This window comes from Camelus dromedarius, chromosome 13 (genome assembly GCF_036321535.1).
Source record: "Camelus dromedarius isolate mCamDro1 chromosome 13, mCamDro1.pat, whole genome shotgun sequence".
In the NCBI taxonomy this organism is placed as follows: Eukaryota; Metazoa; Chordata; class Mammalia; order Artiodactyla; family Camelidae; genus Camelus; species Camelus dromedarius.
Genome location: NC_087448.1, coordinates 49,813,887 through 49,830,804, shown reverse-complemented (window position 1 = coordinate 49,830,804; position 16,918 = coordinate 49,813,887). Strand labels below are relative to the sequence as shown.

General features: G+C 36.2%; 1 protein-coding gene across 5 annotated transcripts in view; it reads left to right on the top strand.

Moving 5' to 3' along the window:
- The window catches only part of ELF1 (E74 like ETS transcription factor 1), a 91,312-nt gene that overhangs the window by 54,069 nt on the left and 20,325 nt on the right, over window positions 1-16,918 (top strand). For 4 of the 5 annotated variants that reach the window (XM_031466083.2, XM_031466082.2, XM_010991181.3 and 1 more), the window contains exon 3: window positions 15,888-16,068. In XM_031466083.2, coding sequence (XP_031321943.1) covers window positions 15,888-16,068 — 181 coding nt within the window. Of the gene's footprint in view, window positions 1-15,887; window positions 16,069-16,918 lie in introns of those variants that run through there. The other variant, XM_031466087.2, reaches the window with a different exon arrangement.

Below are 16,918 nucleotides of genomic sequence, written 5' to 3'. Positions count from 1 at the left end.
TGGTTTAATTGGTTGGTTCTTTATAAAATCACTGTTTGAAGGCACCAGATTAGAACATGTTTCCTGTTTTCAGTTATGGTCTGTGGTTATTAATGTAGTCATTGAAGGAAACTGACACCATTAATGTGTGGTTGCCACCACCTTGATCATTTTCCCTTATATCAATTAGTCCTCTTTTCAGAATTGCTTAGAACTCCTTCAGGCAGGGATGAGGAAGGGGGTATTGGAAAGGAAATATGAATATTGTTGGCGCTGAGGGTGGGTATAGTTCAGTGATAGAGCACATTCCTGGGTTAATCCCTAGTACTTGCATTTAGGGGGAAAAAAAAGAACTCAGCCAGTCCTGGGGCTGTTCCTAAAAGGAGCGGTTGCAGGTTGATGCTCATACGTGTGTGTGTGTGTGTGTGTGTGTGTGTGTGTGTGTGTGTGTGTGTGTGTGTGTGTGTGTGTGTGTGTATGCCAACAAACCATCTAGTAGTCTATTCTTGCTGTTAGTTCCAAAGTGGGACTATTTGTAGCTGAGAACAAGGTACTTCTTTGGGAGTATTGAATTACAGTATACTTTTGTTTGAGAGTGCCTTGGTTGACCTTATTAAACAGGTGTGTTTGCCTGGTCAATGTATGAGAATAAGAAGAAAGCTAGAGAAGGAAATTTAACTATATGCTCAAATACTCCAGAAGTTAATTTAGTGAAAAACAGCTGGTAGCTTAATGCTTTTAATAATTTTGGTATATTATTACACTGTGTGTTTTTTCAGTTGTTGGTTCTAAAAGTAGAACTTAACTTTTACTTACAAATCATAGTTACTTATGCTTAACAAACTTAGCTCACGAGGGAGAAGCTTGGTGACATGCTAGGGAGAGTGAAACAGTATTTTTGTAAATCCCTTCCCAGTATAAAAAGGTGGTCTTATGACTTTCCTTCCTAGGGTGTAAATTGGCTCACTCACACTGCAGATTCTGAGAGGCTAAAGGGTAAACAGTGCCTTGCTGTCTTTTCGAAATTCTCGTGCGGTGTCTGGGAAATCACCACTCAGTGTAACAGAGGTCTGCACAGAGTGCTGCGTATTCAGAGAAAGGAGCCTTTGACTGCACTGCGACTTTGGGAGAGTGTCACCCAACGTCACATGGGAGTTACATTTGAACTGGATCTTGAAGGAAGATCCAGTTTATCTGACAGATGAAGAAGAGGAAGTGTTTCAGAACAAAAGAACATACCAAAACTTCTGATGAACTTCTCTGAACTGAATAATTGATCTAAGCACCTTGACTTATCATTAGAAGCTCTTCATAGTGTGACTGTTTCATGCTCTTTTCTTTCTTGTACTACATTAATTTTGTCAGCCAACTGTATGATTTTCCCAAAGGCTTTCTTGCTTCCTCGCTGTTTGATTTCCCACATTCACACCTGTTACCTGTTTAAGTTCTAATCATCTTTCAAGATCTTAGGACATAGCCTACTTATTCTAGGAACTTATCCTAAAATCATCCTTCTAGGAATTAACAGCTTTATCCTATTATTCCTAAATGACTTATTGCCATTGTCACACATTTGCCATGTTGAATTCTTACATATACATGATTAATTTTCCAGATAAGTGCTAAACTACTTGAAATGAAAGGGATTTCTTCCTCCCGTCTTTGTATTCCCCATGCATTTTTAATATAATTTATAATACATTTATTGGTTGAGTGCTCTTAAAGACTTTTCTTCCTTCTCTTAATCCTGTTGGTAAAATGATGTGGGATATGTATGTACTCAGTTATGATCCTCATTACATCGGAAGGCCTTTGAATGAGAGGTGATATCCTGCCCCACAGCTCTTTGTTATGGTGTTTTTGGTTTTTTTTTTCTGAGACCTATTTGTCCTCATTCTCCCTTAGTGCATGGGCAATGTGGCATGTCGCCACAATTCCAAGACCAGAGACAAATACTCATGGAGTCTTTTTTTCTGATATATTTAGAACTATTATGTTGTATGTGTTTAGTGAAAACCACCTCAAATAACTTTTAAAAATTGTTATTGAAATTATAAATTATAAGTATCAATTTAAAGTTTTCCTATTTCTTGGGAGACTCGTTCAAGTTGCAGAGGGAGTTTTTGACGCGGTTGTTATCTTGAGAATGAGATTGTATTTTGTAGACCGAGATAAATACAGATCACACCAACCTGCCATTTTTTTTAGCTGGAAAGGTAAAATTCTGTTAGGCCAGGGGTTAAGTGTACCTCAAAGTTAGAGGTACAAGGACTGTGCTGATAGTGTGCTGTGTGTAACTTGTTCAGGACCAGTTTTGTGGAGGACAGGAGGCTGGAATGATGCTAACCTGTGCATGGACACAAGGGATCTGGTTATTTACATACAGTTCCAGGTTCTGTTGACTGATCTCTCTGTTTCTGTTATCGTCATTCTTAACCTTGGCAGAGCAGACTTATCAGATCCATTAAAAGTTTGGCCATCTGTAAAACTCACATACAGAGAACTCTTGTTTCTTTTCTGTACATTTAGAATGGCCTTCATCAAAGACATTAAGCCGTGATGCCCGCAGTACAAGCCTTATTATCTTGGGGGAAAGTCTGACTTTGCATAAGGCCTGAGGCGCTCTCCAGGTTATGTGAAGGGACAACCCTGCCTGTGGCCTCCAGGTTGGCCTGGCTTATCTTCCTGCCAACTATTAGCAGCGAGGAAGCTGACGGTTGTTATGAGGCAGGAGTTTTGGTGGGGGAGTGGAATTTAACTTACTCCCTGTTGCTGAGTCTTTTTCTAAGTGTCCCCCAACTATCACACAGAGGCCCCATGACAACGTCTTAAAAATGAATATGGATGAGATCATCGCATAGTGTAGGACAGGGACTAGGTGGGCTCCAGAAACATTCAGTGGTGAATTTTAGTAACTAATATTTACTTAGCGTTTTGTCCTGTGTATTATGCTCTGTGCTTTACAGGGATTATCCTCGTTAATTGTTACAGCAAACTTACAAAGGAGATATTCTAATTCTCACTCTATAGAAGAATAAAGTGAGCTCAGAGAAGGGGGCAACTTGCCTGTAAATGCTAAAGCTGGGGATTGCAACCCAGCTCGTGCCTTCAACCACTGTATTTGGATAATGCCAGCCACTGATAACATGTCAGTGGTAAAAAAAAAAAAATAATTTAAACGGTAGAAGAATTATTATGCTTTACATTTATGACTTTAGCAAAAAGAAAATGTTCATTTTAGTTAATTTGTTAGTGTAGTTACAAGTTGACAGTCTTTGTCACTGATATACCTATATATTTCTTTTTTTAAAAACAGTTTTATTGAGATAACATTTTACATATCATATAATTCACTTGTTTAAAGCATGTGAGTCAGTGGTTTTTAGGATATAAACAGAATTGTACATCCATCACCATAATCAGCTTTGGAACATTTTTATCATCCCCCCCAAAAACCTGTACCCATTAGCAGTAATGTCCTGTTCCTCCCCAACTCCTAGTTCCTGGTAACCACTAATCTACTCTCTCTGTGTGGATTTGACTACTCTGGATATTGTGTATAAGTGGCGTACAATATGTGATCTCTTATGACTGACTGCTTTCACTTAGCGTGGTGTTTCCAAGGTTCATCCCTGTTGTAGCATGAATCAATACCTCATTCTTCTTGCTACTGAAAAATATTCCATTATATGGATAATACCACATTGTATTTATCCATTCTGTGTACCTTTCAAAAGAATACTGGTTCTTTTTCAACAAGGTTTGTGTTAGTCAATTTTTTGTTGAGGATAGAATTAAGCAATCTCTATTTTCCCAGAAAGTACTGAGTCACCTAGAGCAGTCTTACTGGATAAATAAGGAAATCAGTACCTCTTTGATGTATCTCAGTTTAGCTATGTGATCTTGAAATTTTTTACCTCCTTTCCATTTCACTTAACACGCAACATAGAAAGGATAAGCCGTTATATAAACATAGTGTCTTAAAATTTTTTACCTCCTTTCCATTTCACTTAACACACATCACAGAAAGGATAAACCATTATATAAACATAGTGTTACTGTGTTACTGGCCTTTCCCTTTTTTCAAAGCCAGGGTCACCTTCAACACCATTTAGAGAAAATTGATGAAGATAATGGCCTTTGAATTAGTGGAGTAAAAAGAAAACTGCTAATGGTTAGAGTGTGAATATAGCAGAGTGATGCCCATAATGTTCATAAATCTAATATAACTCATATTAAATATGTTAGAATATAGGCAGGATTTTTTTTTAACACAGTAATCAAAATTCTCGATATTAGGGTAATTCTTTTTTTGGAAAGAAGAGTTATGTTACAAGGTAAAGACTGGTGATGCATTTGTGAGCTTATCTGTTTCATCTTTTCCTGCCTCTTGTCAATGAAGAGTCTGTGTGATGTGGCCATCAAAGCAGAGTATGAGCTTGGGAACTAGCCCAGCCGCTTACTAGCTGTATGACTTCAGACCAAATTTTAAATTTCACTGAGCTTTGATTTCCTCCACCAAAAGTGAAAGAATTCCTTCCCAAGGTTATGAGCATTAAATGTTTATATAAAGCATTTAGTAAGAGCCTAGCACAAAGGAAGTGGGCAATAAAGGTGCTAGTTGCTGTATTCATGACCTGAGGTTAAATCAAGAAAAAGTTTGTTGTGTTGCACTGTGTACTCTGTGTTACTCAGTTGTTTTGAATAAGTGAGGTAATTAAGGTAGTTCTTATGACTTGGATACCAGTTAGTCAAATTCATTCAGCTTTAAAAAACTATATTTTCTTAGTTTTTCTTCGATACTTGAGAATGGCTGACTTTGTTCTAAAATAAGTCAATAAACTTGTCATTCAGGATTTTAAAAATTTGGGAGATTGATTCACCTTTAATATAATATGTTAAGTATGGTTTGACAGTTTGATCTGGAGTTGTTCAGTTTTTTTGAAGCCACTCTAATTTCTGTCATTTCCTGTGATCAGCTAGTGTGACTTTTTCATTTTGGAAAAGGCTTTTGTTGTAGCTAAACTAATTCTATGATTTGTACTTGTATAAGATTCTTGCCAAAGTTCATCTTTTAGAAGCAGGAGTTACCTTTTTAATTATGATTTTACTTAAATTTTTTGAGTTATATAAGATCTGCATGTCTAAAACATTTGTCAGTCTGATTTACTACACCTCCCAAAATCTACCTTTTTTTTTTAAATCTCATAATTGATTCTATTCACACTTAGCTAGCAACACACACACACCCCCCCAATATATTAAGCTTTTCAAGTGGGCACTCTAAAAAAAAAAAAAACTAAGATTGTTTTCAGTGATTATTTTACTTTTTTGAGATGCATGGCCAAGTTGTAATTTATCCTGATTGAAAAAAGAAAAATCTGAGCAAAGACTAAAGAAGGCCAGTTGTCACGAAAGACCTAGAATGAGATTAGATTTAGCTAAATCAGCTCCGCAGGGATTTACAATAGAAATTTCAGACATTATCTTGGAGAAGTCTGGAGAAAGGACCATTTTAGTTAGACCTTTCTATTTTTCAGGGTGCTGTGCAGGAGAAAAGCCGGGCGCCTTCAAAAACACTCATTTCTACTGGAACCAACAGAGATAAAATTTTCAGCTGTAGCTCTAACAGTGTACATTAAGAAAAAACACGTATATATTTTAAACACAAGATTTAACTGAGATAAAACTTGTACTATGACTATAATTTATCTGTAGGATCCTTTAAATGGTTGAGCTTGTGGACTCTGGAGTCAGATTGCCTGGGTTCAGATTTCAGCTCTGCCTCTTCCTAGCTGGCTGGCCAGTGTCAACAAAACAGCACTGTGTTGTGGTGTCAACTGGGATAAGCCACGTGAAGTACTTAAACATAGTAACTACTTTCATCATCATCATCACCGTCATCACCTCCACCACATTAGGAATACCATTTTATTGTTGATTGAAGAACTCTCAAAGACTGGAGGACGCGTTATCCAGCACTGTAGTGAGTTTCTTTTTAATCAGATTAAGGAAGTACTTTGACTATGTTAATTACCAGAAATTTGAATCATTTTTCCCTTATACAAAGCCACTAGCTGTGATGTGTGTTTGTATCATAATATTTATAGAAGGTACATAATCCATGAAAACCTAGGATATTGGAGACAGAGAGCTGTCGAGAAGTGAGGGGACTGATAGAAGAATATATGTACATTTTGTGCCCTGATGCTGCTTTGGAAGTTAATCTCTGTGCCAAGAAAACATTACCTGCTCTAGTCTTGAATAAAGTGTGAAAAATAGCACTGCCTGTTAGGCAATTTTGTAGAGCCCTTCTCCACATACGCTTTAGTTCTCACAAATCACCCTGTGCTAGAGATGGTATTCTTCCTGCTTTCTGTAGTAGACTATTATCTTGAATTTATTACTGGATAACTGGGAGAACTATAGTAGAATCCTGTAAGAGATTTTTAGGGCAGGGTTACAGAGGCACTGAGAGTATTGGTGAGAATAGTTTATTTACTAAAGATACCTGGATTCCAGTTCTGATTTAATAGCATTCTTTTAGAATATCTGTTAGTGGAGTGTTTGCCTTATTAGCTGTTCACTTATTTTCTCATTAATTTTCTTGATAGTACTTGATTTGTTTGTTTACGTTCCTATTAGGAGATGATGTAGAACTGTGTAGGGATTTGATATATCACTTGAGCTAGTGCGCTGAAGTGTTTTTAAGTTTTTGGAATGACAGGAATCAGTATTTGACATTTTGTTTAAAATGAAAATGAACTAGTAACAACAGCAACAACAAAACATGAGGAAATTGCCATGGAGCAACCTCCACATGCATAAAACTGGTAGATCCAAAGAGTTTCATGGGTGACGTATTTTACAGTTTAGTGAATCATTTTAACAATTCCAGTTCAGAGAGAGAAGTTCCCTAGTTCATTTTGACGGAGCCAGTATAACACTGATACCGAAACCTGGCAAAATGTGTGGGTGCACACGTTGAACAGTAGGCTAATTTCAGGATAGGTATTTTGTTTAGCTACAAGAGGTAATATTTATTGTCTCTTAGCTTTGCGGGGTCCTGTAGGTGACTTGCATTTTCTCTTTTGAGCCTCAGGATAACCTTGTACAATACGGCAACTGGTACTCTGTTTTTACAAATAAGGAAAGTCTTTGTAAAGAGGAACTCAAGAGAGGTTGAAAGAAGGAATGAATATTGCCCAGAAACACAGCTGTAAAGTGACAGCACCTACGCTGAAATTGAGTCTTTGACTTGAGAAAGTCCAAAATCTTAATCATTATGCTAGGAAAGATATCAGAGAAAAGAGGAACCTTGAAGGAAAAAGAATCTGGAAGAATAAATAATAGCATTTAACAGTAATTATAATTGTAATAAGTAGGATTTTTACTTTCTCCCCAGTACATTTATGTATTACAATGTTTAAAAATCTAGATTCTTGTACTACACTTTCAGTCAGGAGAACTATAAGTTAGACCAATGTGTTGGGCAGTGTGCACTGCAGCTGCTAAAGACTTTTCTACCTGACTGCTAAAACTACTTTTCATTTTCTTTTAAAATAAAGCAGGGATGAACTCCTGTAAAGAGAGCTTGAGTCAGTCAACGTAAGTATCCTCATTTGCAGCAAATGAAGCTGTTTTAATGACAGATTTTCAAACTATGCCGAGAATCCAGCTGTGAAAAAACTTAGTGCTGAGTCTCAGAGACCTATTGCACAGTCCTGGCTTGTTTTATGTAACACATCAATTCCTGAAATCATTTAAAATGCACTTTGGAAATTGATAACAGTGGTAGTTATTGGGGAGGAAAACGATAAGGAAAGGAGATGATAATGTTTTATACTCTTAGGATACAAATATGTTCATATATTAATGTATTCCCAAAAATAATTTCTAAAAATATACCATGGGAACTCGTTTAAAGGATTTTAGGGGAGTGGGGTATATATGGCTCAGTGGTAGAGCACATGCTTAGCATGCACAAGGTCCTGGGTTCAATCCCCAGTACCCCCATTAAAAAAATAAGTAAAGGATTTTAACTTTTATTCCTTTTGTTCACCAGTCATCCTAATTTTGTGCATGTATATGCACCTAGATGTGCTATGTCTAGAGATTTTCTTTATTTTTATTATGATTTATATGAGAGAATGAAGGAAGGCCATTATAGTATTTGATCTGGTCCCAGTCACCTCCTCCTAACTGCTCTGCATTTACCTCTGCTCAGAGCTGAGAGAACTCAAGAACAGTGAGTTGAAAATATTTTCAAGTTCTGTTTCTCCCATCATATGGACCTTGGCTTTTGAAGCTTTCAACTAAGAAGTATGGCATAAACACAAAAAGATGCACAGATTGTTAAGTGTGTAGTTTGATAAATTTTCACAGTGAATATACATACGTATCCAGCTTTTACTTTTCAGTTGAAGCTAAATGATTGTTGCTGGGAAAATATGGATAAGTTTTGTTCACCAGTTTTCTGAAAGGACTATTCTTATTTTAAAAACAACTCCAAAAACCATCCCCGTCAGTGTAAGATTGTAGTAAGCCAAGTCCCCCTCCCCACAGCTTTATTGAGATATAATTTACATATAACATTGTTTAAGGTGTGCAGTGTGATGATTTGATATATGTATGTAAGTAGTAAGCTGAGTTTTAAGAGTGTTTATTTCTATCTAAAGCAAATATTGAGGGATTTTGATCATCAAAAAAGTTGATGCTATTGAATGCTTACTGTATGCCATGCAGCATATGTGATATATTTCCTGTTACTGAATTTTTACAACACCTCTAGAAGATATTATTCTTATTTTAGATGGACACAAAAAATAAAACCTCAAGAAACTGTGTGATTTGCCTGAGTTCAAGCACCCAAGCATGGTGTGCAATCTGGCCTTAAATGGGTCATTCTGATTCTAGAGCCTGAGCACTTACTGTTACATCCTGTTTTCACCATGTGTATTTCTAGTGCACTTGCAGCTTGGTAAATATTGTCAGATTGTGTCCTGATAGAGTAAGGGATTGGGTTTTTGTTTTTTAAATCTAAGATAAAGGAAGTCATTTCAAAGCAGTGTCTTCATAGGATGAGGCTCCGAGGCAGCATTCTGATTGGAAGAGAGAGCACAGGAATTTGTCTTAAAGGTATATTTTCAGGGCAAGTGCACCGTGTTTAATTTGTTTGTTTGTTGGAATGGCCTTGGAGTAGGAGGAGCTATTGAAGATTATGGGAGGAGTAGGGCCCTTACCCGACTCTTGGTATCACCTTGACTCTTGGGAAAGAGATGGTATTAACTACTTAAAAGTGTTCTCATTTAGCATCTTATCTTTAAAAAGGAATATCTACATTGGGGAAAATTTTAAAGACTGTTTTTAACCAGCTTTTCGTTTAGGAAAACATTGGGTACATATTTCATTTTACGCTATTTCATAGGGGATCTTGGCAGGATGTTTCACAACAACCACATACCAGATTGAGCTCTGCTGTTAGAGAAGCTTGGCAAACAAGTTATTTGAAAGTTCTTTTGCTTTTTTATATACAAAATCTTGTTGACTAAACTTACTTAATATAGTTGGGATAATGATCCGTAGTTTCTTAAATATTTGCCCAGGGCCTTGGATTATGGTATATTGAGGAAAGAAGCAAGCCTCAGTCAGGGTTGTAACATATTGTACTGTTTACAGATTGGTCACTTTCCTTCTCTTTTTAGCTTGATGGCATTGCCACATATATCATTAACCACAACGAATGGCAACTATATAGGGGACAGTGTTGAAATTTGGGGAATTGTCTCTTTTTCCTGCTAACACTTGGTTTGATTTTTATTATTCCTACTAAAAAAATTGTTAAAAATTTGCTTTCAACACATCATAAATTTACCTGCAATTAATAGAAAGGGAAACTTGTATATGTATTTTTCTCTCTGGAGCTGTTAAGACTTTCAGTAACATTGCAAAACAGTCAAACATCAGGTTATCACTGCATTTAATTTGCTTATAGAAGTAGAGGCTTCAATAACACTGATCTTTAACATTTAATTCTAAGAAGCCCTCCCTCTCTCTCCCCACCCATAGTTTGTGATTTCTTTTGGTTCTCTTCCAAAAGCAAATGGTAAAATAATCTGCAAGTGCCAAACAGCAAAAGATCTCGTAATATAATAATGTAACTGTTTGTCTCTTTGGATTACTAACTGGTATCTGGGAAATTGGCATAAATAGAGTGGATTCAATTTAGGAAATGCAGTTTAGAATCCTGTAATTCTTTAGAGCAGTGGTTCTGAACCTTACGTACTCATTGGAATCCCCTGAGGAGCTTTAATAACATGTGCTGGTCACATCCTTAGATATTCTGATTTATTTGATCCCTTGTAGGACCAGATACTAATATTTTTAGATGCTTCCCACTGTATAATCAAGGTTGATAACCACTGGTAGAGTTTACTGAGATTCCCTAATTGAAGTAAAAGGTACTGAAGAGAAGATGTTAAATTATTTAAATGAGAAGTTTTTTTTTTTTTGAAATTAAGCCCTTGTTCATCGCATAGTTTGCAAATATTTTCTCCCATTTAGTAGATTGTCTTTTTTATTTGTTTATGGTTTTCCTTTGCTGTGTGAAAGCTTATAAGTTTGATTAGGTCCCATTTGTTTATTTTTGCTTTTATTTCTATTTCTTTGGGAAACTGACCTAAGAATGTTGCTATGATTTATGTAAGAGAATGTTTTGCCTATGTTCCCTTCTAGGAGTTTTGTGGTGTCCTGTCATTTAAGTCTTTAAGCCATTCTGAGTTTATTTTTGTGTATGGTGTGAGAGAGTGTTCTAACTTGTTTGATTGACATGTGGCTGCCCAGTTTTCCCAACACCACTTGCAAATAGACTGTCTTCTCCATTGTATATTCTTGCTTCCTTTGTTGAAGATTAATTGTAGGTGTCAATAATAACCTATAGTGGAAAAGAATATGAAAAATGGCCCATGTGTTTCATAAGAATATATACATGTAACTGAATCACTTTGCTGTACACCAGAAACTAACACAATGTTGTAAATCAACTATACTTTGATTTTTAGTAAGTTAAAAAATAAAACCATCCAAACAAATAAATAAATAAATTAAATGAGGAGAGATTTCATTTTAGAAAAATGATTTGGAAATTTTTTTTAAGTAACTAGTCAAATGAAATGTAGTATTTTTGTTAGGCCATCAACAAAGTATTGACTTCTTTATTTCTTAAAAGAAGGTGACAGATCTTGTTGCTATTAGAAATATGGTCATTTTATGAAAATCTCTGACCTTCCTGAAGCTCTTGTTTTAAATTAATCTTGGGGAGAAGTCTGGTTGAAATGATGTTAAAAAAAAAAACTTTGAGGGATAAAGTTTGATGGTCTTCAGCAAAGAGACTTGAGGAATGATATCTAATCTTAATTTAGGAATAGTAACAAGAATATATATATATATATAGCCAAAAGTTGTGGAAGTTATTTAAAGTAGAAGGACCTAGTTGTCAAATGAGACTCTTAAAGCTAAATTAAATTGAGTCCTATTGAAGACTGAATTGCTTCTTCACCTCCCCAAATTTGTATGTTAAAGTCCCAACCCCTGGTATCTCAGAATGTGACCTTATTTGGAAATAGGGTCATTGTAGATATAATTAGTTAACGTGAGGTTGTACTGGAATAGAGTAGGCCCCTGATCCAATATGATTAGTGTCCTTTTAAGAAGAGAAAACTTGGACACAGACACATACAGAGAGAACAGCATGTGAGCATGAAGACGGCCATCCACAAGCCAGGGAGAGAAGCCTGAAACAGGTCCTTCCCTTACAGCCTCCAGAAGGCACCAGCCCTGCCAACACCTTAATTCAGATACATAGCCTCTAGAATGGAGACACAATACATTTCTGTTGTTTGAGCCACCTAGCCTGTGGCACTGTATTATAGCAATCCTAGCAGACAAGTCCCAATAGTTTATTTATTTAAAAATTTTAAACCTAGGGAAGTTCAGCATTTGAAATTTTGTCATTTCTTCAGTTAAGAGGCTGGGAACCATTTTCTCTATAAGGAATTTTAGGATAAGTGGTTATGAGGTTTTTAGGTTCTTGATGACTCAGTTACTAGTCCATCAATTTATACAGCTGGAGTTTATCATACACCTCTGTCAGCAACTGGAGTTTCTGAAGTATGTATTTTCCTTCTGTTTATGGTAATAGTGGGGGAATCTTTCTAGTCTCCTGAGAGGGGTTTCCTAGATGTATTTTGTGTATATAGATTTAGGCTTGTTACCTAAGATTCAGAGTTGGTCTGTTTATTATATATGAAATAGCACCCTGGAGAAATTAGAGATGGACAATTTTGATTATACATCTCAGTGGACTTGAAAAGAATGGCCCATGTGTTTCATAAGAGAAGCAAGTATCTTAGAAGGAGAAGATAGTATGACTAAATTGGGTGTGATCTTGGGAAGTCCTTGGGGACCAAGAGGAACTGGCTGTGCCCACAAGATAGTTTATAATAGATTCGGATTGAAGAAGCCCTGCAATAAATAATATTGAAAGTCATACAGCGAACACAGCTCCTCCTCTGTTGTTTTTCTAAACAGAGCTAAGTAAATATGCAAACAAAACAAAATGTTTAAGGCTTTCCATGTTTAAGGCTGACTGTAAGTGGGCACGTGAGGAACATGGACTCTGGAGTCAGTTTAAGTTAAGATTCTACCACCTAGAGTAAATTTTCTCCCTTCCCCTTGAGATTCCGTTTTCCCATGTGTAAAATAGGTAATCTAATGTTTCTCTCACATTGGATGTTGTAATGATTAAATAAGATGGTAACCCATGTAAAACAATGAGCAGAATGCCTGGTGTATATTAAGTGCTAATAAACACTAGCTAATAACAGTAGCAAAGCCAGCAGGTACATGAGCACAGTGCATGTGACTCCCCACCCCCCATTTAGTCCGTAAGAATGAATAATCTCTTCTGTAATGTTACAAATGGCAGTTTTTAAATCTGAGCCTTTAAAATATATCATAACAAAACAAAACCTGGAAGTGCCCTTAGGATCAGCTGGTGTTCTTTCATTTAAAGTGAGGAAAATAAGATCACGACAGTAGGATTGGGGAAGACCTCGGTTCTCGGTTTTCATTTTTACAACACATTGCCTCTAAATCACAGAACCATGTGTCCCTTTTCATTCTGAAGTAAACTTTTGCTTCAGTGGAAACTATTTTTTTCTCTCTACTTTTGTGTTTGAAATTTTTCTTAATAGTTTTTACATTATTTAAAAATTTGAACTGAAATCAAAAATGATTGTTTAAAGCAAATTAGAATATGCTTGATTATACATAGACTGTCTCTGCTAGGGAACAAAGAAATTGGCAGCAATGGTTGCTTCTGGAGAGGGGCACTGAGGCAGAAGCAGCATTGATAATACTGGTATATGACAAGGTGTTCCTAAGACCGGTACATCTGGAGAATAGAGTTACCATGTCCAGTCCACTTAGAGGGTAAGAGAAGAGGACAAGGGAGAAAGTAGCAAAAAGTATGTGTCATTCTCGGAAGCTTGGGGACTATATAGATTCAGATGAATTTCTTAACCTAATTCTTCATCTGCCAATGGAGATGATAAGCCCTGTTCTTACCTGGTACATAGGGTGGACCAGGCGAAAAAGGAGATGGTGAGAATTAACTTAGTCTGGGCTCAGCCTTGTCCTAGAAGACAGGAGCTTAACTTTAGCTCTTGAGAGAGAGGGGAAGGAGACATACTTTAACAAGCACATGTTCACGCTGGGTTGGGTCGCTTGGCTAGCATTCATTCAAAAAAGAGAAAGGCATGGCCAACGACTATACTTTGGCCACTTTATATGATACTTTCTTTATTGCCTCTGTGTGTGTACATGTTTTACTGTGTAATGTTTGAGCCTCTTACTTTCTGTCTTAAAATTTGGAGGGCCAGTTACTTCTGACTTCCTCTTTTCTTAAATAGGAAGAAACATTTTGAAATAAAACAATCCAAATATGTTTTAATATTATTACTTATAAATTCAGAACATAGCATTCTTGAAGGCACAGGTAGTATCTGTTTAGTAACTATGATATCATATATTCAATTTAGATAAATTAAATTCTTGTAATAGAAGTAGTAGTTAACCTCAGTGTATACTGCTACAAACATTAATTTTAAAAGATTGAGGTCACTTAGTTATAATGAAATCATAAATAATGTTTTCAATATATGTATTTTAAGAAACAGAATCTTTACATGAGCTGTCTTCCCACAAGATACTTATTAATTACAAAAGGAAAAATAGTAACTTCATAGTGGAGAAACCTGGTAGACACCACCCTAAGTGATAGGAGTTAATGCCACTAGTAATGGGACAAGTTGGTATTTTGGACCTCCTGATAGGATGTATTTGAAAGGACATAGCATTACTTTTTTGGTATTCTTGCCAAAAATGCAGACTGAATCCAATCACAAGTTAGTAACACACAAACCAAAATTGGGGGACATTTTAAAACAAATGGCCTATACTGTGCAAAAGTGCCAAGATCATGAAAGATAAACAAAAACTGAAAAAGTCCAGATTAAAGGAGAAGAAGTTGTTACAAATTAAAAGAATTGTCATGAAGAAACATGATATTTATTAAGTGAAACTTATGGTCCTAGGTTGGATCTGGACCTCAAAAAATATTTTTTTTCATTAAAAAAAAAAAAGACATTAATGAGACAGTTGGAGAAATTTGAATAAAGTCTAGGTTAAATAATAGTACTATAGCAATGTTACTTTACTGGTTTTGATAATTGTACTATCTTTATGTAAGATAATATTCATATATTTAGAAAGTAGAGACTTAAGTATTTAGGATTAAAGGAGCAGTATGTCTACCACTTTCAAATAAGTCAGAAAAACTAGATATAGAAATAATAATATAGAAAGAGGATGATAGACATGATTAAGTGTCCAAATTTGGGGAATATGAATAAAGGTTGTAGGAGAATTCTTTGTACTACTTTTCCAACTTTTTCAAATAAGACTTTTTAAAATTTTAAAGTAAAAGCGATAGTAACTTAACGACATCTGTCACTAGTGGATTTTTTTTTTTTGCATCAATGGACTGTTTAGTGCATATCAGTGGTTTAGGGGATGATTTGCAGAGAAATGTTAATAAGAAAGTGTAGTAAATGAATAATACCTTTATAATACAAGTAAAGCAATATAAACCAAGTTGATAAGTAGTAGCATTTTTACTATATTTGAAAAGTATTTTATAGATAGCCCTTATTATTACATAGTATTACAATTCATGTATTCTTATATCAGATACATTCAAAGAACTTTTTGTTTTTCACTTTTAACGTTGAATTTTTTCATGACTAATTGATTTTTGAATAGGCTGTTAAAAACCCTTTCTGGGTCAGTTTCCTCATGTATAAAATGAGATGGCTGGACTAGATTAAGTTTCAAGGGTCTTTCTAGTAGTAAAGGTCCATGATCTTATAACTAGATAGAAAATGAAAGTTGATTTTCACACGGCCTGTGTGCCAAGTGACAGAAGTATTTATAAAGCTCACAGATTTTTTTCTGTCAAAGAAACTTCTGTTGAGGTTTTATTTAATTGTATGTTTCACTTGTATGCCGCTTCTTATGCATTGATTATATTAGTTTTTTTTTAAGCTTAATGTGCTTTAAAAATCTACTTTTATAGAACTTCCCAGTGAAAACTTGGTTGTTGAGACCTAAGTTGATAATGAGAGTTTATTTGGTTTTAGTAGGTTTATATTCTCTGTAGCCTAGAAGGATTGTCAAGGTGCAAGTAGCTGATGATGTGAAAACTGAATTGATGCCCAGTATAAAATAATTTGGGTTGTATTTCACAAAAGCAAAACGTTGTTAATCTTTCCCCTCCTCCCACCTCCCAGCTTGGTGACCCAGCTGTGTTTCCTGCCGTAATTGTGGAACACGTTCCTGGTGCTGATATTCTCAATAGCTACGCGGGTCTCGCCTGTGTGGAGGAGCCCAATGACATGATTACTGAGAGCTCCCTGGATGTCGCTGAAGAGGAAATCATAGATGAAGATGACGATGACATCACCCTCACAGGTGTGTGTGCCTCCAGCAGCATCTTCCTTCAGCATAGGCGTGGCCCTGTGATTCGGGGGGTGTACAAAGTCCCTGACGTGGTCTTGAGTAACTCCATCACCAGCAGGGGCTGGTGCCCTGCAGGGGGAAGGAAATGACATTGTCCTTCTCATCTGCCTGTGCTTCTGAGTGCTCTCGCCTCCCCCTTCTTCTCCCCTGAACATGTGGAGGTGAGTGTGACAGACTAGGAGGCGAGTAAGAGGAACCAAACCAACTCAACTCATCGAGTCTTCACTGAGCACTGTTTGTAAAGGCCCAGCTCTGTATTTGTGATGACAACAAGAAGTTGTTCGTAGGGCAGATGGTAGGAATGTTCTTTTGTTACTGCTACTGCAGGGAGCAAAATAGGAGGCTGGGCTCCAAATGTAGGGTAAGGTGCTGGAGTTCGAGATTTGTTCAGTTGGAACTAGGAGAATATCTCAAACTGAAGATTTCTCTATGTAAGTGTTGAGGCAGCAGTAGTACTTTTTCATTCGTTTTAGAACCTGGTACATGCATTTATTTTTATTTTTATACATTTACATCCATATATCTTGGCCAGAGATGTTGGAGGTATTTGAGAAAATTATTTGGGAAGCAAAGGTTATTTGAATATTTATTCTTAAGCTAAAAACCGGAAATTAACATTAGTCACATTACCATCAACTAAGCCTAGACTTTATTTGTGTTCCACCCATTTTTACACTAATATCCGTCTTCTGTTCCAGGATCCTATTCAGAATCTCACACTGCAGTGAGTTGGTTTTTTTTTCCTAATCTCTTCCAGTTTGTGACAGTTCCTCTGTCTTCCCTTATCTCTCATAATGTTAAC